Source organism: Balaenoptera physalus (genome assembly GCF_965194825.1).
Source record: "Balaenoptera physalus genome assembly, chromosome: 18".
Lineage (NCBI taxonomy): Eukaryota > Metazoa > Chordata > Mammalia > Artiodactyla > Balaenopteridae > Balaenoptera > Balaenoptera physalus.
Window position 1 is genome coordinate 57,163,206 of NC_138899.1, and position 26,207 is coordinate 57,189,412.

General features: G+C 36.0%; 1 protein-coding gene across 9 annotated transcripts in view; it reads left to right on the top strand.

Moving 5' to 3' along the window:
* DGKH (diacylglycerol kinase eta) overlaps positions 1–26,207 on the top strand; it is a 179,292-nt gene that overhangs the window by 93,959 nt on the left and 59,126 nt on the right. For 6 of the 9 annotated variants that reach the window (XR_014256274.1, XM_082435364.1, XM_082435366.1 and 3 more), the window contains exons 5-15: positions 2,769–2,873; positions 3,139–3,271; positions 7,626–7,732; positions 8,422–8,547; positions 12,071–12,173; positions 12,564–12,617; positions 13,305–13,464; positions 15,253–15,361; positions 15,479–15,618; positions 18,955–19,039; positions 25,897–25,982. Coding sequence is in view for 8 of the 9 variants with exons in the window: in XM_082435364.1 (XP_082291490.1) it covers positions 2,769–2,873; positions 3,139–3,271; positions 7,626–7,732; positions 8,422–8,547; positions 12,071–12,173; positions 12,564–12,617; positions 13,305–13,464; positions 15,253–15,361; positions 15,479–15,618; positions 18,955–19,039; positions 25,897–25,982 (1,208 nt within the window). In the remaining variant the exon portion in view is untranslated. The remainder of the gene's footprint in view (positions 1–2,768; positions 2,874–3,138; positions 3,272–7,625; positions 7,733–8,421; positions 8,548–12,070; positions 12,174–12,563; positions 12,618–13,304; positions 13,465–15,252; positions 15,362–15,478; positions 15,619–18,954; positions 19,040–25,896; positions 25,983–26,207) is intronic. The other 3 variants (XM_082435363.1, XM_082435369.1, XM_082435368.1) reach the window with 1 other exon arrangement.

Sequence of the window (26,207 nt, forward strand, 5' to 3'; positions counted from 1 at the left end):
AGATCCTTCAAGAAAGGTAAAGAGTCCTCTAGTTCTAGAAAAATTCTAGCTTTGGCCCCCAACAGGCTCGGAGAGTCTTCCCTGGGAATAGCCCCCTCCTCTATCCCTCCATCTCCCCACCCTACTCCCTTGTCATAATAAAAAGGCTTTCAGAATAAGAACCAAATAATTTTCAGAGTCTGCTGCTCCTCAGATATTTTCCTGATAAAGATTTGGATGAGGAACTACTGTAGTGTAATGAGGTTCGGTGAGGATACAGCTAGAGCCTGTCATTTAGCAGATGGGACTGTTGGCATATTCTTTTCTACAAAGGTCAGTGATGAGGAAGAATTTAAGTAAAAGGTGGAGAGGGGACTCAGAGCATTGGAGGCCTGAGGAGTGATTAGCCCCGAGAGGAAAGGGACAACCTGGGAGATGTTACAGGTTTGCTTGGTAAACCAGCCTTGTCTTCAGTTGGGCCGAGGCGGCTCCCTGAGGTATTTTTCATCCTGCAGCCACAAAGCGAGACATCTCTGCATCCCATGATTTATGAAGGATTTTCTTTTCCTGTGTCAACATCTTATAATGTAACTTTATAATAGATTTCTTAATCACAAGGCTTGTAAATCACAATTATTTATAATTTCTGTTTGGCTCTTAAAATCTTAGCTTTTATTTTAAGAATATGTTATGATCTTTACTTATTACTGCTCATTTTAAAACACTTTTTTAAAAAAAGGAGAAATTACAAATGTAAACATTTTACTTCGTCAGCGTATGAGGTACATGCATGATTTATGTTGCCGAAATCCTTTAGAGTTGAGGCATTTATGTAGCTCCAAAAGCTACAAGAAAAATTAGAAGCTATTTCTCTATCCTTTCCCCTCTTTTTATTGAATTCACAATGGCTTTTTAAAGAATAGAAAGGCATTAAAGATAGTTAAAACCATCAGACATCCTGCTTTACTTAGAATTCAACAAAAAAACAAAATTAAAGAATAAAATAGAAAGCCTGGCTTATTTACCTAAATAATACATGTCTCACTCACTGTAAGATCTTAATGAGAGAGAGGGAATCCTTAGCGTTACATCATATAGTATAGCAGAAAAATTAAATAAAACATGCTAGAGGTGATATTTATTCAGATAAATATCAGATTGATTCAGTCAGTCCATTGACACACAGAGATTTCTGGAGTGCTGTGCCAGTCATCAGAGCCAGGGGTGTATTATGATTTAATGGTCCCTCTCTGCTGCATTTGATGATCTGTCCTAGAAAAACATTTTGAAGCAATAAAGCATCCATTTGGCTCCTAAGTAATGAGGGAGGCATTGCTCTTTGCATTAACTATTTATTGAGGAAGAGGAGTGACCAACTGCTAATAAGCTTTATCCAAGGAGCATAGTGGAAAACAGAAGAAAATGCAAAAGTGAGGTTCTGTTCAATTTCATATGCAATTAACAAATATCCAGTGCTGAACGGTTAATGCTCGACGTCCATGTGACTTCTGGCCGGCTGTATTTAAGCATGAGTGCCTGTCCAGTGTATTAAAGGCCCCTTAGTCTACGGAAGGATTGTGTAGCCTAAACTAATGAGAGATGAAAGGAAGCAGTGACTGGTGAGTAGCTACAACTGCGCTGAGCTCTATAGCTTTGAATAATGGACTTATTTTCTAAGATGAACACTAATGATTGAGGCTTGCTAGTTTACTCCTTTTGGGAAGGGTTCCTTTTTTTTTAGAGATAATTATTGCTTTTCCATAACTTGGGAAATCTGCTCTCTACTGCAATATGTAGATTATCACTTGATCAAACAGCTTTTAACCTGGGAAAATTTCTAATTTGCTCTACAAGTAAATATATAATTTATTATTTGGAAATAGGTTCTAGGTGGGAATGTAACATTTTGCTTTTCTTTCACAAGTAAATAAATGGTCTCTTCTTTGCAGTAAATGCTTAGGATTTAGCAACTTCAAGGTTACAACCAGAATATTGTATTCACACATAAATAGGGCCTGCTTTCAAGTCATTTCAGAATCTTACTTGGAAGCTTTTGGTGCTATAACAGCATGAAGTTTTATTCCTCTTGCTTTAAGATTCTTGATATAATTAATTTGCCTTCTTTAGTAACATGAAAAAAAGATGAAAGTCACAATTATTTTCATCCCTTAAAGCCAACTAAAGGACTTATATGCTAATTCTTCTTCCCTGTTCTCACTAAAAAGTAGTACAGTGGAGTTCTACACAATGGGAAGAAAATCTGTCACATAAATCATATTAAAATAGGCCATGGAAAGGATCTGTAAACCCAACATTATTTAAAGCAGAATAGTCTTGATACTATTATAAACCAATTATGAAATCATTTAATATTGCATTCCTTTGATTTTTGATTTTTCAAAATTTCCATATTGAAAAATATGTGTTAATTCTAGCTTACTATGAATTATTTTGATTTATATTTAGAATCCATTTTCAAGATATATTACGTGAAATAAGAATATTCTGCTTATATGAGTTCATAGCCTTGGGTAAAGGGCTAGAAAGCCTGATAAGTAAATAGCGATGAGGGCAAAGACAAGAAAAGTCTCCTTAGAATTTTTCTTTCCTAGACCACATTGTATCACACTGAGAACTAAAATCCATTTACCTTACAGAGAATCTTACTTTCTTCATCAAGGAAGTAAGGACTCAAGAGATTAGAAATGGTACCAGCTTGTAAGATGTTAGGTCTTGCAATAATCTCTCTTCGTGGGTTAATAACAATCAGTTTGCAATATCCCTTTCAGATAATCACTCCATTCAGAAGACTAATGCTTTGCGCTGAGAATAGGAAAGAGATGGAGGATTGGATCAGCTCGCTGAAGTCTGTACAGACCAGAGAACCTTACGAGGTAAAGCAACCTCTCTCCTGTCATCTCGTGTTCTTAGAGAATAAATGTGAACCGTAGTGCTAAAGCTATATTCTGCGAAAAAAAAAAGTATGTGTAGATTCATTCAGCAACTTGTTTAAACCTGATACTGATTTTTTTTTTAAGTTAAAGCAAAATGTTTTAGTTTTAAAAATTGTGGATTTGAAATTGTAATCGTAACTGTATACATTCCAAACGTAGTCCTGTTCTCTTGTTTGGCAAATCTGTGCTAACGTCTCATTTCTAGGTGGCCCAGTTTAATGTGGAACATTTCTCAGGGATGCATAACTGGTACGCCTGCTCCCATGCCCGACCCACTTTCTGTAACGTCTGCCGAGAGAGTCTTTCTGGAGTCACCTCCCATGGCCTGTCCTGCGAAGGTACAGTAACATCCAGGGTGTGTTCTCCCTCGACACTAACCTTACTGTAAACACGCTGCCACGGGTACATCTGTGAACAGAGAAACATCATCAGAGGAAGACATTTCCCTTGGGTGGAAGCAGTAGCTGGGAGCATGTCAGTGGGACCAGAGTGTTTTAATTTTACTGTGGCTTAAAGTGAAGCTTTGCACGCATAGGGCCAACTTGGAAAATATTTTGGCTCAGGAAAAGATAACATAAAATCATTTGAAGGGAAGTATAAATCAAAATGTAGCGTTTCCCTCCTGAGGAACTAGCAACTACCCTTAAAGAAAATTCTTTAGACTTTGTGTATCATTCTAATTTTCTAGTATTCTTTTTCTATTCTGTTTAAAGTACAGAGAACAAAACTTTCTGTGAGGACAGTATATACTTTTTGGCAGGATTTAGATTGTTACTTATGTTACATTATTTTAAATGTTTTATTTCATTTATGTTTAATTTAAACGGATGTCATCCTTTTAAATTTCTTTAAAGTTTTCTAAAAATAAGGTCTATGCTGTTGTTCTCATGGCAGGCTTTGTGGGTTATTTTTAAATTTAAGAGCAGTGACCACTTAAAAGAAATACATTAATAGTCAACAAGAGAAAACCATACCTTCTTTAGATTTATTTAATTTAATACCTCAGTGATTCAATCACTGTGTACTACTTTTGAACTACATATAATACCATTATTTAGCTTTTCTCTCTAATACAAAAAATTCTTAGGTAATCTTGTAATAAAACTATATCATAATTAAATAATAAAATAGAAATGGAGTCATAGTTTTAATTCATTTTAAATTACAAAATCCAAGATATGTCAGTATTTCGGCTATTTAATATGACAATGACACAGCCTAGTGGATAAGAATAGAGCTCTGTAATTAAACCCTGTGGGTTCCAATTTCAGTTTTACCACCACAAACTGTGACCAGGAGTAGTTTAACCCTTTTAGACTTTTGCTTCCTCATCTGTACAATGGGGATAATAATCATTTATACCTCACAGAGTACTATGAAAATGAAATGAGAGAGTACATACAATGACGCTACTTTTCTAGTCAAATATATGGTAGACATTTGTAACTGCGTTGTATAAGAAGTTCACCAAGTAAACAATTACAGATTGCATCATGGCCTGATGCATTAAAATTCATGAAAATGAGAATTTGGAGGAGGCATTAAACATTTTTTTAGATTTAAAGAATGATTGCAAACAAAGATATAATTGGTCTTTATGACTTTAGTGATCTAAAAGTGTTCCTGTAACTCTACTAGGGCTGTAATATTATATGGGGTTATTTTGAAGGTCTTTGTACTATTACCTTATAGTCTATTATCCTCAAAATGCTAAAAAAAAAATCAGATCTAAAATAGCCTTAGATCTGATCTGTGGTATCCTTCTGATTTGAGAGTTATGTATTATTAAATATAGTTAACTGTTTAGGAATTGAAGTTAATAGTGGGATGACTGAATATTTTTCTAAGCATTTTAAAAGAAAAATGAAAATTATATTAGCTGGTGAGAATAAAACACTTCAAAGTCTTTAAATAAATGTGTTAACATTATTCTATTACTAATTAAGTTCCTGACTTTTTTTTAAGTCTCAATTATAGTATTTTTTAATTATCTTTTTAGAGGAATATATGTTAGTATTGATTTTCTCTGCTGATAAAAATTTTAAATCTGCAGCGTCTTGCGCATGAGTATTTTTAAAACTGCAGCAGAAGGTTTTAAAAATCCCAAGAGTTTTATGAATATACAAAAAAGTTGCCTTTTTATTTTATGAGACTGTGGTTATTTAGGATATTTTTACTGTAAGCAAAGTTAAACTGTAGAAACCCCCTTGAAATCTGAATAAACTGCTTGCTTGATAAAACTAAGGGCTTAAAATACAAGACGCTTTAAAAGTTATAACAGAGATGCAAATACAGGAAAAATTCATTCAACAATGACAATGAATAACATTGTATTAGAATGGAATCTCGCTTCCAGTGTGTTAACGCCATCACTAAATTTACTTAATCTTTCTGCCCTTGTTTTCACAGTAAAAACAGTCTGTACTGATTTGTCTTGTAGGTTTGTGTTGAATAATAACTAAAATTATGATTTTAAAGCCTTGCATAAACAAAATATATGAATGAAAAATAGAAGACAGAAAATACATTTCATAAATAATCCCATAAGTCAATTGAGAATGTTAATTATAATTTCAGAGCATAATTGTGCTTCACAGTTATTTATACAGCACTCTAAGAATAAAAAGTTAAGTGGTGATTTTTTTTTTTAATCAACAGCATAAATATCTCCACATGGGTACTTATTTTTATCTTAAGTACCCATGAACACTTACAACGTGGTAAAGATTGAATATTGCAATAAAGAATCATAATTTGTTACATGTCACTGTATTTTTTATGTTTTATGGTTTTAAAATAATGACTTTACAGGTTAGGAAAAAGTGCCTTATTTCAGAATAACTTGTTTGGAGAAAATTGTCAGCTAATTACTAGGCACAAATTAAGGTGCCTAGTAATCATGTCCATTCCTTAATGTCCATAGTTACAGACCAGTTTGTTTTATTTTTATCATTATATGTTGTATATGTTGTATTAAGCAACTTTGTAATTCTCAAGGCTCATTGCATGAAGAACTTTATTATTACAAAAGTGATTTTTATTTTTAATGAGCTGTTTGATTTTTAATGGCAAAATCTTCAAAAAGCCATGAAATTATACTCTGTTGCCCTCTTTTTACTTCCTTCTTTGCCTCTTAGAAAAGTTATTGACTGTTAATATCAAGTACTTATTTGTACTTAAAAAGCAGCCTGCTTTTAAAAACTAGAACTAAAACTAGAACCATACTTTTGAGAAATACAGTAACAGATGACAACATTTAAATAGTTTAAAATATTAAATAATTTAAAAGTCACTTGGAGCAAAAAGGAGCAGGTCATGCTAAATTTTTTTTCAAACTAAGCTAATTTCCTATGGTGCTGTTTCTTTATACTATTGTTTATCAGCAGTAAAATTCAGTTGAAAACTTGTTTTCTATACGAAGTCTGCGCTTAGTCACAAAGTCATTTATAACAAAAATAGTATGATTTCTAGGAAAGAGTTTGTCAATGTACACAAAAGAGCAGGTAAATGAAACATTGCCAGTGTCCATAGACTAATATTTTTAAAGGAAAAACCAGCTCAATTTAAGTGGCCATTTATATATCGGCTATTCACGATACTTGAAGCATTCTGAACATTTGACTACAGGCATCTTAGTTGTTTTACTTGACCCCTTCGTTTTCATGTTACATCAAATTAGGACAATTTAAAGAGAATGGTGCGTAACCCGTCATTTCAAATTTGTTAACGATTTACTGGTAGAAATTCCAAAACCATGTGATAAGGAGCCGCCTGAAAAGTCAGAAACTCTTATAACGTCAGTATCCGTTAACGCTTGGATAATGTGTGTCGCTAGAGGGATGGATAAGCTTAGTAGGAGTCAAGTTCTGATTTTCATAAGCAAGGGTTAATTTTTCAAATAATCTGTGGTTTATTTGTTTTTTCATGTACGTGCTGCTTCTGTCTTGGTTGTTTCCTCTTATTTCTCCTTTGCAGGCACCTTTTTGATAATATGGCCTGGGAGAATTAGCGATGCCTGTAGTAGGAACATCACTTCATCATTCCTTACTTCTACATTGTCATGTAGTCATCCCAACAGGATAGTTTCAAAAGACAGTGCCATCTTTGTGACCCTCATCAACCTATTTCCCATGATGCCTGGATATTTTCTTGACGTACTTGCACTTTAAAAGTCCCCTGAATTATCTTGGTCTTTATCTCTCTGGTAGTTTCAAACTTTCGATTTAAGTATATTATACGTACAGAAAACAGCAAATATCAGAAGTGTACACAGCTTGTTGAATTTTCACAAATTAAATGCATTCATGTAGTCAGCACCCAGACTTAGAAATTGGCTGTTACCAGCCCTCCTGTATTACTGAATTTTATTTTCTTCTGTTGTGTGTGTGTTGTCTCCCTTCTCCTCAAGAATTTATTTTTTTTTGTACTTATTTCCTTTCTTTTCTTCTTTTAGAGTAAGTGGAATCTCTTTAAGTAGCAATCTATAGCTTGATCAAAGTGCTTCATAAACACATAACCATATTTGCTTTTTAAAATATCATTGAAGAGTAATAGAAGCTTTTAAAAATATTGTTTTTCTTCTGCCCCCCGACCACTTTAAAATTTCATGCTGTGATTTCCTTTCATTGTTGGTCCAAAAGTGCATATTCATTTAGCAATGGTTCACTTTTTTTTTTTTTTTTTTTTTTTTAGTGTGTAAGTTCAAGGCTCATAAAAGGTGTGCAGTGAGAGCAACAAATAACTGCAAGTGGACGACCCTGGCGTCCATCGGGAAGGACATCATAGAGAACGAGGATGGGGTAAGCTCGTACTGTCTCCCATCTCTCCCCGGCACGTCCGCTCTTTTATTCCCCTCTCCTGTGGAAATTAAGTGGGAGCGTCTATTACTTCAATTACGACAGCGAGTTCAGGGGGAGTGTTTATTATTATGATTAGATGGAAGGTTTTGGTTGATTGTGACTTTTTATTTTCAATCCAGTTCTTTGTAGCTTCCTTCAGCTCTTAAATTTCAAGGGGAATGTTGTGTAAGGGCTTAGGAGTGGTTGCTGTGCTGGGCTGGTGCTGTAGACCCTTATCTGGCCAACTAAGTTATTCTTTAAGGCTCAGCTCAGCTGTTTACTCAGATGTTCACTCCTGAGACTTTGGGGTCTCCTCTCAATGGTGCCCCCCACCTTCAAAACCTTGACTCCCTTGCATGTGAATCTCTGATAACACTTCGTGGTCACTATATGGTAATCTCTCTATGTGCCTTTCTCCTCAGTGAGACTGCAAATCCTGCAGGGCAGGGGTTTAGCCTTACTTATCTTTGTATCCCTATAGTGCTCAGGGCATAATAGATGCTCAATAAATGTGGGGGAAATGAATGTATGCCACGAATGATACATGGTGCTGATTCCATAGAGTAAGAAATCATTGTATCTCTTCCCTTGGCTAAGAATGGTGTCCTCCACGGTCTTTAATTTGACTGCTCTTTCTTCCTGCTGCACAGCTGGCTATGCCCCACCAGTGGCTTGAGGGTAACTTGCCCGTGAGTGCCAAGTGTGCTGTCTGTGAAAAAACGTGTGGCAGCGTTCTCCGTCTTCAAGACTGGAGATGCCTTTGGTGTAAAACGATGGTGAGAGTTTTATAATTATTTTCCATTTAAAATGTTTCTTTCTGTACCTTTTTCATCTGTGTGATTTAGAGACAAAGCTAAGAATTTATGGCAGAGCAGAGCCTGGTAGCACACGCACCCGTTGTAAGGTTCATCTTTTTTCAAGATGGGTTCCTTCCACTCTGGTTACTTTTGCAAATGCCCTTTTTGTAACACTTACTCTTGTCCCTTTGTGTGAAGACCTCTTTCCCACAGTTTTATTGTTTTTCATCAAGCTTTAGCCACACTTAGTGGTTTGCTATTTTCAGCCTGTTTTACTACCTGTTGCCCACAGAAAGCCACCAAATTTTGATTAACAGGCAAAGTGTAAGTTTGCTACAACCCCGTGTGTGTTCTCTGAGAGAAAGAAGCCGAGTTCAGTAGGCCATGCACTGATATAATTTAAATTATATACATTTATGTTATATAAATAAGTAAATATTTAAAAACTTCTTGGCATGTGCAAGAAAGTGGTGAGAAGCAGACACAGCATAACGTGGAGCCAACAGCAAGCAATGGTCCCATCTTTGCCAGACCGTGTGAGGACTGGGCCTCCACCCTGCAGGAGGGCAGTCGGAGCAGGAACTCAGAGGGTGACCTCACACCCCTCAGAGGGTGACCTCACGCCCCTCAGAGGGTGATGTGGGGCTAAAAGACAGCAGGACGAGGAGGCAGTGAGTGCTTATCTGAGCGCCGGGTGATGCTGTCTGATTACGATGCTGATTGCCTTGCTTTGGGGCAGAGTTGTTTGGTCGTGTTTTGAGTCTTGGAAGTCAGCCCCTCTCCCCCCCCGACAAAAAGACGGAAAACCATTGCTTTTAATAAGCACGGTGAAGATGAGCAAATGCAAGAGATGTGCATGTGATATGTTGATTTCATAATCAATGAGATTGAGTCCATAGGCCACAGAGAAAAATAAGTCCTACAATTTTTTAGTCAGGGCTGATAGGCAATCTTGTGTTTATTTTTTGTTTTTGTCTTTAATTTTTTTTGGCCGTGCTGCCCGGCACGCGGGATCTTAGTTCTCCACCAGGGATGGAACCCGCACCCCCTTCAGTGGAAGCGAGGAGTCTTAACCACTGGACTGCCAGGGAAGTCCCCTCTTTTTCATTTTTGAATCGAACATGATTCTCTTCATTCCCAGGCTTTTGTTAGTCTTCATCGATTGCCTCTTTTATTGACATAGATGTTACTTTTTATTTCTTTTATCCCATTTAATATAATATGCAGACTATATTAGATATCCCTCTTTGGAGTTTTGGTGCAACCCTAACCCTGAAAACCCCCTTCTGCCGTTCCTTATTTTAAAGGAGTGCTCACGTAAACAAGATTTTAAATCAAGATTCCATCCCACCCAAGATTTCTTTTTTGGGGGGACAACCACTGATGTATGCATCTACCACTACTTTTATTAGTCTGCATTTACTGAAGTCTATTTCTCTACTTCTGGAACTTCAGCTATTCTTTTTTTGAAAAGAAAGCAGGTCATCTGTGTGATGAATTATTTTAGAAAGGTTTTATGTAAGTTGTCTTTACCTGTAATATATAGGTCTCTACTTGTGTTTAGTCAGTAGTTGTCTTTTTCTATTGTAGTTGATTTACAATGTTGTGTGAGTTTCAGGTGTACAGCACAGTGACTCAGTTATACCTACATACATATGTTTATGTATTCTTTTTCAGATTCTTTTCCTTTATAGGTTATTACAAAATATTGAGTATAGTTCCCTGTGCTATATAGTAGGTCCTTGTTAGTTACCTATTTGATATATCATAGTGTGTATATGTTAATCCCACACTCCTAATTTATCCCACAGACATAGCAAACAAACTTATGGTAACCAAAAGGGAAAGCGGGGGAGGGATAAATTAGTCAGCAGTTTTTAAACTTTATTAAGTTTAACAGTAGGAGTTAAAAAAAAAAAGCAGTAGGAGTTAAATTACGTTTTTTACTTGCTTGTTCTACTCTCTGCCACATTTTTAAAATTTCACAAATGGGACAGAAGTATTATTACAGACTGTAGAAGGGATGATTCTGGAATGTCTTTCCTCTTTTTTCCTGGCAAACTTAAATATCACCTTAGCATGAAATCATTCCATGTGTCAGTTAGACATGCAGGTTTCTGGGCCACCATCACTTTTGTTACATGCCTCTTAATCTTGCACTTCCTATACACTATCATTTATCCATTATGATATTATGATGCCTTTAAAATTTGAGTTTCTAACAACAAAACATCTAGTGTCTAAACATAGTCACCTGGTTCAAAACAAAACAAAACCATAGTTCCACAATCCTAATAAGTCATAGTTCCACACTCCTAATAACTCTTAATTTTTCCAGCTGTTGACCAATCTCGGCATAGTTTTACCTTTTCTGTAAAAATAGTGAAGATACAATTTTATCTCTGCTTTTCTCATTTAACATTGTTATAATCATTGAGCAAAATGCTCTGTGATTCTCCTACGTTTTAAATGCCTTTTAAAACTATCTGTGCCTGCTCATTTTTCTAAAATCCATTTGGATTGTTAATGATTATAAGTCATAACAGGAAATGGTCCAAAATTAGGTCATCAGCAGAACAAGAATTGCTATTAAATTTCAATTATTTTCTCAAAAGTTTTGATAAATACACGTTTAATTGCTATGCCAGTTTTCTAAAAGGACTAATGAAATAAAGCCTTTTTAAATAAGTGCTTTATGAAGTGCCTGCTCTTACTAATAAAACATTTAAAGGCTCTCTAGTTGAGTACATAAATTATTCTAAATTGCCTGGGTCCTACTTGATATGTTTGCCCTGCTTGAGTGACCTTGAAACTTTTTTTTCTACAGAGTTAACACACTTGCTGAGTGCCTGTGATGTGTATCATTTTCCAAGATGAGGGGGCAATAATAGGACCTTTTCCTTTTCCTTACAGAGCCAGAAGTCTAGCTGAGAACATAGGCATGGATGTGCTTATAACTATAATAACATGACAATTTTATAAAAGAGGTGTGAATAGAAAGTTATAGATCACTGCAGAAAGAGCAGACACATTACAGATTATATTTATCTTCATTAAATTCTGTAAGAATTTTATAAGGTAGGTGTCATCATCATTTCCTACGGACAATGATATTGACACTCACTGGTTCGCTTCCCTTCTTCCTTCCCTCCTCCCTCCCTCCTTTCCTCCCTTGCTCCCTCCCTTCCTTCCTCCCTTCCTCTGCACTTCTCCCTCTTCTCTTCCGCTCTCCTTCCCTTCACCAGGCATTTATTGACTACATACTACTTGCCTGAGACAATCATGAAAACAGGCTGTACAGACCAAATCAAATTCCCATCTCTAAAATGATTAGGCCATTCCTTAGAAGTATAAATATTGTGCCATTAAAGTAATTTATCAATTACTGAACATTTTGGGATGCACTTGATCTTCATTTACCAGTTCCTTAGATATAACTTATACCATAATAAAACATTGATGTGTTTTTATGATTCCTGAAGGTTTATTTCATTGTTATTAGGTACACACTGCCTGCAAAGATTTATATCATCCTATATGTCCACTTGGCCAATGTAGAGTATCTGTCATACCTCCAATTGCACTGAACAGCACCGATTCTGATGGTACGTAGCAGTAGTGTAAGTATGTATATTCCTAGTATATCAAATGTTGATATGTACATCTATTTTCCTAGAATAAATAGAACTGTAATTGGTTATTCTGGTTAGTTGTTATATAATAATTCCATTTCAATTGCAGAACAGTACATTTAATTTATAAAAGAACGTTTTAAAATTAAGGTGTAAAAACATAACTATTAACACAGTGGTGAAATTACAGTGTATAAGACTTAGCGATTTTACATTTCAGCAAATAAAATAAGATCGTTATTCTGTAACAAAATGCAATCTGAAAAGATTAATTTTTTATAAGCAATTTTTCCCCCTCCGTAATTGAAGCTGCCCATTAGCATAGCTCTTATTGAAATGTGTTTTCTTACCATTTCATTGTAGGAATTTATACTCCTATAAATTCATTCACTTTTTCTGGAATTTTACAACTTAATTGTACGTACTGAAGAACCTGTTTACAGCACTGGTTTTGGAATAGCATACTAATAACTTCCTTGTAAGCAAACCATATTACAAAAAGCTTTTACCATAAACTCTTATCAATGTTTTGCATCGATAAAGTGCCTTATGCTTTTCAAACTTTTTATATAAAAGATGCCAGTAGATATCATAGATATTATAAGCTGCAGAAGATATGATTTGTTAACCTGTGTTATTAACAGCCCCCCCACCAAGCCCTGATATATCAAAGTTCTGTTATTTATTATAAAATTTAAAAATATTTTCTAAGGCCTTATCAAGGAGGAGTTAAATATAATGCCGAAAATGAACATGAATCCTTTAACAATTGTGAATTTATAGACTATGATTGGTTTCTCTTAATAATTAAGTGTTGTTACGGCAGGTGGTAGATCTCAATTTATCTATGATTAATACTTTTACCATCTTTGGTATAATTTTTCATTATAGTGCACATTTTAAAAGATAAGTTCTATGGTCTTAGTATGTAAATAATAAACCTATCTCCTTTTGGGGGTGCTAAATGATAACATTGTTAAAGTAATAAACAAGGTTCTTTATTTATGAATTTATCATTTTTCCTCTGAAGTTTTTTTAAGAGTTTAAAAAGAGAAAGCTGTACGTATTGATCTTGTGCTGTGTTTTGTTTCTTTTTTTTAACAGGTTTCTGTAGAGCAACATTTTCATTCTGTGTTAGTCCTCTATTGGTTTTTGTCAATTCTAAGAGTGGAGATAATCAGGGAGTAAAGTTTCTTCGCCGATTTAAACAGTTACTAAATCCAGCTCAGGTGTTTGATTTGATGAATGGCGGTCCTCATTTAGGGTAATTGATTATTGATAAATCTCATTTGAATGATATGTAGCACTGAGCACGAAATACACTTGGTTTCTCAGCTGATGAAAATTGCAGATTCATCTAGACATCTCTGTGTTGATCTTCTGACATCTCCCTTTTTTTAAAGTTCTGATTATAAATTTTAACATAAACTTTTTGATATTTATATATCTTCCTTGGGTGCTGAAAGTTCTAAAGTTTGTTTAGAAAATGTTTTAGAATATATCCTACATCAAACAGTTCTGTTTGCTTAGCTCTACAAAGTAGATCAACTTGTGTAAATATAGAAATACAAAAAATAACTTGAGAAAATGATTTGCATGAGAGGGTAGTATTGAGTTGTATATAATACAAATAATTATTTAACCAAAGCACAGATACTGTTGTGGGCCTCAAGGACAGGTCCTCAAGGATTTCAGACTCAGTTCCCACACATGACAAAAAAGTACTTTTGTTAATTGTTCATTTCAAACTTTCTGGAATGTCATATAACCTAAAATCTGGGGGGAAAAGCTTAAATATATTTTCAAGAGGGAAAATATGCCTTGAGGCACTTTGAATACATTTTTAGTGTATATATATGATTTTTGTTGAAGAGGTGATATTGTATCATCTGACCCAAGAGCCTGCGATCTCCTTATAATTTACTTACGCCAACTCGGCTTTTCTCTTGGGTTCCACTGTCACCTTAAATCATAAACACAGAAACAGAAATGAAGATTTTAGATACCAGTTCCTGAGAAGGCCTTTGTGTTTTGTGATTTAGCACTCTCCTATCTTCTCTGTTTCTCTCCTCAGTCTCTCTTTGTGCCTCTTTTCACTGTGTCCTTTCAGGGTCTTCCTTCTTGTTTCCATTTCCTTTTTCTTGCTGTCTCAAGCCCTTCTGGTCCCATGAGTGTTGTTCTTTTTCATTTGAACCCAGCTCTTTCTTTATGTGCTTGTACCTCCCTTCCTTTCTCCTGCATGTGTCCTGGCACTTCCTCATCTAGCCTCTCTCCTCACCTTTGTCTCTCCCGTTGCTGGTTAGCTTTGTCTCCCTTTCTAGCATATCTGTTTTATAATCCTTGATGGTTCCAATATCTTATATTTTTGACATTTATTTTTTCTACCCATCCTCTAAAATTCTAAGAAAGTCCCTTTGTGAAACTTCTTGAGATTGTCTCCATATTTTTCGATTTTCCACAATACTTGAGGTGTACAAAGGTACATTCACACGGTGAAATGTGTCAAAATTTGAGGTGAAGGAAGGCAGAAGTAAAAAGATTGACCTGAGAATAGGAAAAGAGGAAGCAAAACAGCTACTGGGAGTATGGCGGGGGTACACTGGGCAAGGTTTGGTGGGTCTCTTTAGGAACTGCCCCTGTGTCACTCAGGAGAGTCAGTGCCCTAGATTCTCCTCCCTGGTTTGTAATATGCTACTCATGGAAATAACATATCCTTGTGAAGTAAAGAGAAAAGTCAGTACTCTTACCATCTCCTATCACTTACCTTTCATTCTCTTTCCTGGGTTCTGCTTCTTTTTTGTTTTCTCATTTCTCACTCCCCTTTTTTCCTAATTTTATCTCCATTTCTACTTATAATCTCCTTTCCGCTTTATGATTAAGACATTTTCTTGAGTTACACATTGCACTCAAATTGATTTTTATAGTATAATTCATATGTAAGAGTTCTTATATTTAATCTGAACATGAATACCAATAACTAACAGAATGACAAAGAACTGGGGAATGTGATTTTTATTTATTTATACTAAAATAAAATACTTTTTTCTTTCAGTTTAAGATTATTCCAGAAGTTTGACAATTTCCGGATTCTTGTTTGTGGAGGAGATGGAAGTGTAGGTTGGGTTTTGTCAGAAATTGATAAGCTCAACTTGAATAAACAGGCAAGTGGTCATTCCTTTCACTGCTAGTTATCCTAACCTGCTGACCAGTGATGTACAGAAATGTCAGCGTCCCTATGTGTCAACTTGTCTGAGGTCTCCTGTGGGGCTGTCTTTCAGTGTCAGCTGGGAGTACTGCCTCTGGGTACAGGAAATGACCTTGCCCGGGTTCTTGGCTGGGGAGGCTCATACGATGACGACACCCAACTTCCTCAGATACTTGAGAAGCTGGAACGAGCCAGCACCAAAATGTTGGACAGGTAATAACAAATTCTCTTCTAAAACTAGATCGAAAGTGGCATACTGATATCTTTTTTTGATAATTAAAATTGTACTGACGGTAACCCCTGACGGGGGTCCACCCCTGAGGTCTAGAACAGAGCCTGGCACAGAATAGACACTCAATAAATATGTTTTTTGAGTGAATGAATGAATTGTAAAAAAAAAAAAAATGAGGAAACTAGTTTAATGAATCCATTATTGTAAAGATAATGTAGAAGGCTATGTTGATACTAATTACTTTTAACTGCTATTTGGCTCAGAAAGCTTAAATAGTTAATGGGGGGGGGGCTTTTGATGAGTATAATAGGCATGGTCCCTTCATCTTCTCGTTTCATTAAAACTAAGAAAGACCATATAAACCTTAGATTTTGTAGAATATCTCTTCTTAATTATACACACTGAGAAGGAATTGAACCAACAAAATACTAAAAAACATAATCTTTTCCCAGGGACAGGGAAGTGTTAGGAGCACCGCTTCACATGAAGGAACTATCGCTGTTCTTATGGTATCCTCGACTGCATCTCTTAACTGCTTTCTCTCTAAATGCCCCACATGTAAAAAAGAAATCACAGTGTGTGTGCCCTGAGTATTATGCAGGAGGTGTTTAGAATTGGGGTATAGGGACCATCCAGGGCTCAGTAAGCAGTAACCTCCATCATAAGTGGGACACAAACGTCAAAATCTCATTATAAATTTGAGCTAGCATGAATCAAAACAACTTTGATAGGATTAGCCATCTGTGGCACTCTTCCCGAAAATCACAAAATCTCATCAGGGAGCCACCAATCTAAAATGTAATTACTCTAAAATAAGCTGTAACCTAATTAATTGTAACCTTGCCTGACATAAGGTAATGTTGTAATGGCTGATTCTTTTGCTGACAGAATATTTCAAAAGAAAGCTGGGCTGGCAAGCGTTTGTCTGTGTTTATCCCAAACCAGTCATGAGAGGGATCCCCCAGTAGTTTGGGAGCATAAAGTGGACTCAGTTTCCAGTCTTTAAAAGAGCCTGGAGGTGATTTCCCAGACGACTGCCCAGTTCAGTGCTTACCAAACCCCACAAGGTATTTTAAATGGCTTTTTGGTGTAAATTTAAATACCACTCTCCCCGCAACCTAGGAAATGCTGTGAGGCATTTCCTCTGCTCTGTGTGCTTTTTCCCTTGTAAGTTATAAAAATTAACTTCTCTAGGTGGTTAGCAGAGAAACAACACCCCCCTGGTAAAATTCCTTAATACAGACCTGCAAAAAAAACAAAAAACAAAAAACCACAAGAAAAAACAAATCGAAGGGGATTTAAAAAGCTAGGACTGTTGTTTAGAAACATAAGAATATTTTGTTCCAGTGCTTTCCTTACTAATTTAAGAATACCATTTGTAGAGAACAGGTGAAAAAATTGATGTTTAATAATATTCCACATCATGTATGCTTTTTCATATATATTAATTTATTTGACCCTCAAAACAACACTGGCTAAGAAAAGCATTGTTATGACTGTTTTACAAAGATGAAAATTGAGTCTTGCGGAGACAGTGGAGTAACAATGAATAGTATTTTTTGTCTGCCTGGCACTTCTAGTTACTTGATAGAGTATCATCTCGTTTAATCCTCACTGTACATTTAGAAATGGCTAATATCATTATCATCTCCATCTTACAGGTAAAAAGTCTCAGGAGGTTTTTATATTAGCAGTGTCACATAGCTAATAAGTGGTTGAACTGGCTGTCTGCACTGAAATCCAGACTCTACTTCCCAGGGGCTTTCAACACTGCACTCTCTGTTTAATGCACATACTCACCAAATGGGTCCGTAACTTCTGCCTTCAACTCTGCTTAGCTGGTACCAATAAGCATCCCTTCTTGACTTGTGCTGCCACTTTCTCCTGTTTCATCAGCTCCAATCATTGCCTATAAAGGGAGGAGGTATAGCATGGAAGGTGCAAGGACATTTGGGTGGATTTCTTTCCCAATTCTTTAACCATCCTTTGACCAGAGAAGTATTGCCAGATATACGGAACTGGACTTTCATGTTTCCAATTGTGATTTTTCCTTATTTGAAAGTTTACAAAGTTTAATTATTTTATTTGTTGCTTGTATTACATCTGTTTCTGCACTAGAATACAAGCTTTATTAGAGAAGTCTTATTCAGTTTTGTATTTCCAGGCCCTGGAATACTGTCACTTTGAGACATTCAGTATATACCTGTTACATGGATGAATGAAGGAATGGATGACTTTTTGTGCTCAAATGTATATTTACAGTATATTCATGTCAAGAGTTGAATAGTAGCTATACACATCTATTTCATTTACACATTCTAACATATAACTTATGTCTTTTGGGGAATTCTCTCAGAATTTGAATTTTTATGCAAAGACTTATTAGTCTGAATGATACACTAGGCTCTCTTTACATACTGATGCTAATCTTGGGATTTTCCTCTAGGTTCTATCACTGGCATCCACTGTGATATGCTTTTCTTAAAATCCATGTGTTACAGTACTGCTCTTGTTATGCTTTGTGTCTTTGAAAAATCTTTATTTCACATCCTGTTACTGACAACAATAATGTCCCTACCCAATTGTTCTTCCCAAATTTTGAAATTATTTTGGATAGAAGACTGGATTTATCTGGAGTTGATTGCTTTTCTCTAACACCAAATGATTCAATGTTTGGTTTGAAATTAATATTTACAGCTAATTGAAGTAAATTTGCCTCCATTAAGTATTATTTCTATTAATTTTTTCCTCTCAATCCCATGCGTACTTTCTTAATGTAAGAAGGACTATTTAGCTAATTTTCATAATTTTCATTTCATGTCTCTGTAAGCTGACTTGGCAAGACAGATTGTTACATGCAGAATGATTTACTTTTCGTAGGTACTACGCGTTTGTTTAATCTAGGACATGTTTTAGAATTTGGGGCTGTGACCCATTAGCAACTTGTATAATCTAGTTAGAAATTGCAGTGAGCATTATTTAAAAAGTGAAACAGAAAGGAATAGAAAAGTCAGAATGCTTTGCACCTAGTGAAGAGGAGAGGTCTTGTTACATATCTGCATTTCTTACTGTGGGCCATAGCCTTCAAATATTTGGAAGTCATCAATCAGAGAATTGGTAAGATACGGAAATCATAAATTATGAATTCAGCATTTTATGAGATTACGAAAAGTCCATCTCTTCCCATATTTAGTTATTTTAGACACAGGAAACCATAGTTCATGAATATATGTGCATATATGTGTTTGTGAGGTAAGAACAAAGTCAGTTTATTAAATTTTAAAGGAATTTTAGACCAAAGATTTTTCTCCCTCCAGGTGGAGTATAATGACCTATGAACTCAAATTGCCAGCAAAGGCTTCTCTACTTCCAGAACCTCCAGAAGCATCTGAAGAATTTTATGTAAGACTTTAACTCTTTATCTATCTATCATTTGAAAACGGGGATGAGTGTCTTGAACAATAAAAAACATATAAGATATGGTAGTATGTTCGCTTAATCGTAAATTTTCTTGTTTGGGGTTTGGTCTCATTGACTGCCTCTGGTCCCCTCCTCCAGAGGAAAGAATCCTTACCATCTAGGTGAGTGTCCTTCCATGACAACCACCCTGGGCGTGTGACTTCAGCCACATCACTCGCCTTTGTGGGTCTCATCTTCATGGACCTCAGCTGTTGACGAGACCACAATGTTGGGAGGATTAAAGGGGGTGATGAGTGTGTGGAAAGCACCAGGCATGCAGGTTCCCTTGCTCCCACCCACCTGATAGTTCTCCCTGAATATTCCACCTGCCTATTTACTCTTACCAGCCGGGCTCCAGGGAAGCCAGCTGATGCCAGGCTCCTGTTAGCTTTCACTCATCTTCTGCTTCACCCATGAGTACCTGTTTGAATATTAGATGTTCGCCCAGCTCCAGACACACATCAGTACTCGTCACCAGAATATTGTATTAGAATTTCTCTCTTCCTGCTTTCCCTGCTGTGTTGAGGATGCATCAGGACAGGCCTCTAGGTTAAGTCTGTGGATCAAGATAAAACAAAGGAAGACAGTGCACTTCATTCCATCCCTGCTACAGACCACTAATAACTACAGTTTTTAGACGTTCTTAAAGATTCAGCATTCTGATTAAACCTCAAAGCACCAGAGATTTAAAACAACCTAATTTTCAAAGGATTATTCTCTGACTCACTAAGACCATTTGATCTATGATAGCTTATTTTTCCCTCTAGGAAAATTCATCTGTTTATTTTACAGTTGAAATCTTTGTTTTGTCATTAAGAAAATTATGATCTTGTCAAAACTAAGGAAAGGAATGATAACTAGAAACATGGGCTATTCCTTAAAGAAGCTAATTGTATTTAAAATTTTCCCCTGATACAAAAGTAGCAAAAACTGCTTCTAAAAATTTTGGAAAATACAAAAATATATAAAAAAGAAGGTAAAAATTTTATTTACAGTCCTGCCACCCAGAGGTAATTACTATGAAACATTAATATATTTACTACTTGATTTCCAGCAGCATTTTTGTTTATATTATTATTTTATTCAACTATAAACATAATGTTTTCATAGGAACCAATCTTTTTTCTTAATAGTATTTTTTAAATGTTATTAATTTTCTCTCCAAAGAGACAAAAGGGGCATTATTTTGCTCTTCTTACTTCAAGATGTCTATTTCCTAGCATATAAGATAAAGTCAGACAATTTACTTTTATCATATATGTAGTCACTAAATATGAGGTACAATTGTAACTACATGGAAGAAAGCTCTTTTTTAGTGTAAAGGAGTTTTGAATGAAACTTCATGTATTTTGCTTTTTTATTAAAGTATTTCATAACAAAGAGATAGTGTGCCTTAAGATTAGAGGTTAAATGAGTGTTCTTTGTCACTCTGACCAGTCACTGTGTGACCTCTTTGCCTTGAAAACTGAAATAAAAGTAAGCTAAATATTCCTTCTTCGTAGGCTCAATCTAATTTTCCAGCTTATATTTTTTAAGTAAAATATTTATTTTGGATTCCCATATGCATAATTGTGAAATTACTGTTTTTTTCAATTTTCCTTAAAAGGCCACAAAGTGTGGTTGATCTTCTTATTAACTGTTAGCATTCTGCTGGCACCATAGAATTATAGAGCTTAAGGAATTGTGACAGTTTTATTGATTAATTCCTTATGGCCATAATTAAGTAATTCTATTTGTTGTTGTACTTTTTGAACATTGTAAGAATAGTGATTCCATGATTTCCTTCAGTAACAATGATTCTATTGCTTAATATTCAATATCAGAAAATGTATTGTTTACATTTAATGTAAAATCCCTCTGCCATCAGGTTCTTCTCTCCTCTACCCCTTGGCGAATGAATATGCATTTCTCCATTGGCCTCATACTAGTTCACTCTGTTCTCACCTCAAGTCTCACTTGAGACTTAGGTAAGACTCATTCCAAGTGTCCACCACTCACTCCAAGTGATCATCCCTCATCTCCCAAGTCCTACGTCTGTGTCCTTCTTCAGTAGTTCCACAGCCCCCTTCACCTTCCATCATCTTAGTGCTATCACACTGTAAGGATCAGGCAATGTATATTATTCACTCACCATTATATTGTCATCTGGTACGATGACTGGCACAAAGTAGACAGTGAATTAAAAGTTAGTATTGTTAGGGAATTCCCTGAAGGTCCAGTGGTTAGGACTTGGCACTTTCACTGCTGTGGCCCGGGTTCAATCCCTGGTCGCGGAAATAAGATCCCACAGGCTGTGCAGCACGGCTTGAAAAAAAAAAATCGTATTGTTAAATTCTTTTAATCTAAATACCAAACAGTATTAGAACAATGGACATCTTGACATCAAAGCCCTCTGGCCTTATGTATTCCTTGGAAACTAGATTCCTACTGCTTTCTTTTTGGATTAAAAGCCTTTTGATGCAGAGGTCATGTTTTTGGTCTCTTCTATATCATTCCCCAATCATACAAGTCTAGTAAGTCTACAGATGCTTGTTATCAATGTCAGGGTAATCAAAGAGAAGGTGTGAGCTGCTGTACCCCAGTCAACTCCCTGAAAACACAGGAGAGAATGGCCTCAAATTTCTGGAAATGAAAATCTTCTGATTAGTTTATTTCTAAATTTACTCTTACTGAGTAATAAAACTTCTTTCCCCTCAATTCTGTCTGTTTTCTAGCTGCTTGGTAATAGCATGCTATGAAGTTGTAACTTTATTTTTTCTTTCATTCATTCAACAATATTAAGTGCCTATTGGTACCTGGGACTGGAAATAAAAGACTTACCCTCTAGTTTCAATCAGCTTAGAGCTATGTTTGCCAAGCTATGTGCCAGGCACCTCAGTGAACTCAGAGGGCTACCATGAGATTCTTTTAAATTTCAAAGAAGACATTGTAATACTCAACATCTGTTGGACATCACAGAAACTACTAGCTTGAGGTAGTACACAGTTTAAATATTAGGTTGCACTACATTCCTTTTGATGACATTATGTTTTTGTCCAGCTGGATTTTCAGTAGTTGCTGTGATATAAAGCAAACTCCACACAAAAATTAGTGTTGAATAGGAAATGAGGGTATCACGGTCCAATCTGATTCTAAGGTTTGAGATGTATACAGTGCCCACAGGCCCACAACTAGTTATTTAAAAATGAAATAAGATATTTCTTTTCTTTTAATTTATGTGTATTATTTTTTTCAAATGGTTATTAAGTTGTCAGGACATAAATACTTATTAAGCTGTTTGGACTTAACTACTATTAAGTATTTCTTTTGGCCCAGGGGCACTGTAACAAAATTACTAAGACGCTAAGGATGCATGAGCCCAGAAAGTTTGGGAACCTCTGGTCTAGTGGGAGGGCCAGACAAGGAAATGACCAACAATGTTTAAGTTATTTTCAGGGTATAATGATTGCACAGAAGAGAGGGTTCTTAGCCTGGTAAGTTCAGTGAAGTCTTTACAGAGGAGGTTGTGCCTAAACTAGGTTTTCAGCACAAAGAGAAGAATTAGCTAGTTGAAAAAGAGCATTACGCAGAGCTTGATAGTAAGGACCTTGGTACATTTGGGGCACTACAAGTAATTCTGTAGAGTTAGAGCATGTGGTGCAGGGGAAGGGCATCAAAAGACAGGGCAGAGGAGAGGAAAGGAGGGTTCAGATCATGGAAAGTCTTACATGTTAGCTGAAGACTTTTGACTTTCTCTAGAAAACTTAGACATGTTAAGCTGGGATGTGGCATGATCAGATTTGTGCTTTAGAAAAAAAATCACTCTGTTGTGAAGTGGAGAATGGTTTGAAAAGGGGCAGGAGAGACAGAGGAAGCCCAACCAGAAGGCTGTTATAGTAATACACCTGATCAATTATGAAATTTATATTTGACAGATACAGTTAGGCAAAGACCAAGACTTGCTTGGTCAGGGTGTGTGTGGGGGTGTGTGTGTGATGGAATAAGCTCCAGAATCCCTACTTGTATCTTGTCTGCTCTTCATTAGCTGTGGTTCTTGGGCAAATCACTCACCTGAGCCTTAGGTGCCTTGGCTGTAAAACAGGACAATCAATAGAATAAATACATACAAAGTATTTAATTACAGTGCCTGGTACACAATAAAAAACGTCAACTGTTATTACTTTACCTTCCTAATGCTGCTAAGTGACTACATAATAGCTTAATAAGTGACATCAATAATTTTATCCCAGTTTCCCTGATGGCGCAGTGGTTAAGAATCCGCCTGCCAATGCAGGGGACACGGGTTCGAGCCCTGGTCCGGGAAGATCCCACATGCCACAGAGCAACTAAGCCCCTGCGCCACAACTACTGAGCTTGCGCTCGCAACTGGAGATAGCCTGCGCACAGCAACGAAGACCCAGCACAGCCAAAAATAAATAAATAAATAAATTTATTTAAAATAATAATAATAATTTTATCCTTGGATATAGAGGTTATTTCCTTTTCCTCTGGAAAAGGTTGTACTCTATGCCTTTGGTTACTTTTAATGGACAAAAACTTGGATTTTTTAAATGTAAATTCAAATGGAATTGATAGTTTTTCTCGACCTTCTTATGTTCTATGACAGTCTACCCTGTAGGGAAAAGAAATAAAATCAATTTTATGGAAGAGTATTTCCTTTCTTTGCTTTTTTTAGAAGATACATTTTCATTTTTCTGATCTTAACTGTAAAGATGTAGTTTTTAATGTTTAGACCAGGAATCAGTAAGTAGATTTATCAGTCAATACAATATTGTGTGAAACTTTGAGGTTCCTCCCCTCTCCTCCTTTCTTTCAGGTAAAATTTCTTTTCCATATGTGCTCTGCCTTTGAAGGCAGTAAGATAGAAATTTAAATCAGTAGCACACTGATTGCCATTGGTGGCAATGGATGTAAAGCGGGACTGAGATTGCTTTGGGAAGAAGCTAGTCAGGAAGGCTTTATAGGGGGGCGGGTAATTGAATCTTCATTTGTGTGTGAATAAACTGATGCTGATTGGTAAAAAGCAATGAAAGGTTACCTGAGTCAGAAGAGCATTGGAGGCCAGCTTGAATAGAGCAGATAGTTTATAATGGACATTTTTGAGCTGTGTGACATGGAATAGAGTTGAGGCAAACATTTGGTGGAAGGCTCTGAATATGAGGCTGTTTAAATATTGTGCACATTTTTACATATTAGGAAGATGTGTTCTTTCAACAGAATGTTAAGGTTTGAGTCAAATAGATCAGGGGATATGGGATTCCTTTAGCATTTTGATTATTTCATTGAGAGAAATACTTATTTACATGATTGAATGACATGCATTCAGCATTTTAAAAACTTTTTATTGAATTATACATACAGAAAAGTGCACATATCATGAACATATAGCTTGGTAAGTTTCCAGAAACTAAATGAACCCATGTAATCAACACCCAGACACAAGGCAGCATTACCAGTACCCCCCTGTGCCCCCTTTCTTTCATCACCCCACCTCCCCCCCCAGTAACCACTATCTTAACTTCTAACAGCATAGATTAATCTTGTCTGTTTTTGTACTTTATAAAATAGAATCATTTTGTATGTGTACACTCCTTCATTTCTGAATTCTTTCCCTAAATATTATGTCTGTGAGATCCATCTATATTGTGGCATAGTGGTACATCATGCATTCTCATTGCCCTGTAGTATTCTGTTGCACGAATATACTACAGTTTTTTATCCATTCGACTATTGAATGGATGCTGCTGTGAACGTTCTAGCACATGTCTTTTGGGAAAGCACATCTGCCTTTCTTTTGAGTATAAACAGAAGTTGAATGGCTGAGTCCTACAGTGTTATGCATACGTTCAGCTTTAATAGATACTACCCAGCAGTTTTCTAGAGTGTTTGTATCAATTTGCGCCTCCACCGCAGTGTACAAGAATTCTGTTGCTCCACAACCTTGCCAGCATATGGCATTTTCCATTCATCTCTGTTGTTTTCCTTTTAGCTATTCTGCAGCTATACAGGGGTGTTGCACTGTGGTTTTAGTTTCTATTTCCCTGATGGCTGATGAGATTGATCACCTTTTCATCTGCTTATGGACCACTTGTATATCTTCCTCTTTATTTATTTTTTTATTTATTTATTTTTCATTTTTAAAATTTTATTTATTTATTTTTGGCTGTGTTGGGTCTTTATTGTGGTACGCGGGCATCTCATTGTGCTGGCTTCTGTTGCAGGGCATGGGCTCTAGGCACGCGGGCTTCAGTAGTTGTGGCATGTGGGCTCAGTAGTTGTGGCTCACAGGCTCTAGAGCACAAGCTCAGTAGTTGTGGCACACAGGCTTAGGTGCTCCGTAGCATGCGGGATCTTCCCGTACCAGGGCTCGAACCCGTGTCCCTTGCATTGGCAGACGGATTCTTAACCACTGCACCACCAGGGAAGCCCTATTTTCCTCTTTAATTTCTAGTCTTTTGCCAATTTTTATTAGATTGTCTCGCTTTTTTTGTACTGATTTGTAGGAGTTTTTTTTTATATGTTCAGCTATTTGACATTAATGAAATTTTTAATGGATTTTATGGATTTTTCTAAGAATATGAATTAAAGAATTCCAGAAACTAAGAGCCTTTCACAGAAAGGAAATATTTATCTATTTCGTATAATGACTTTTTCATATATATCATTTATTTCATTTATATTTCATTACAGCCATTGCCGTGTGTCAGATGAGTCAAAATGGTCCCATTTTTGAAGCAGTAATAACTGAGTTGTATAAATGCCAGAAACATTAATACAGTGTGAGTTTTTTATTTTTTCAGATGACAATTTATGAAGACTCAGTTGCAGCTCATCTTACAAAAATCCTCAATTCTGATGAACATGCAGTGGTCATATCATCTGCCAAGTGAGTTGTGGCGTTCAAGTCATGATATAGTTATATGGTGAAAATGAAAGGAAAGCTGTTTCCTACCACTTATGACATTTCTTCGTGATTTCCGCCCCCCAAAATATCTGTGAAGTAGGTTATAGAACTAGATATACTAAATTTGCACTGGTTTTTAAAACACCACCTTAGCATCTTATTTGCAGTGGAGTTTATTTAGAGGCTATTTTTTTGAGGCTTAATTTG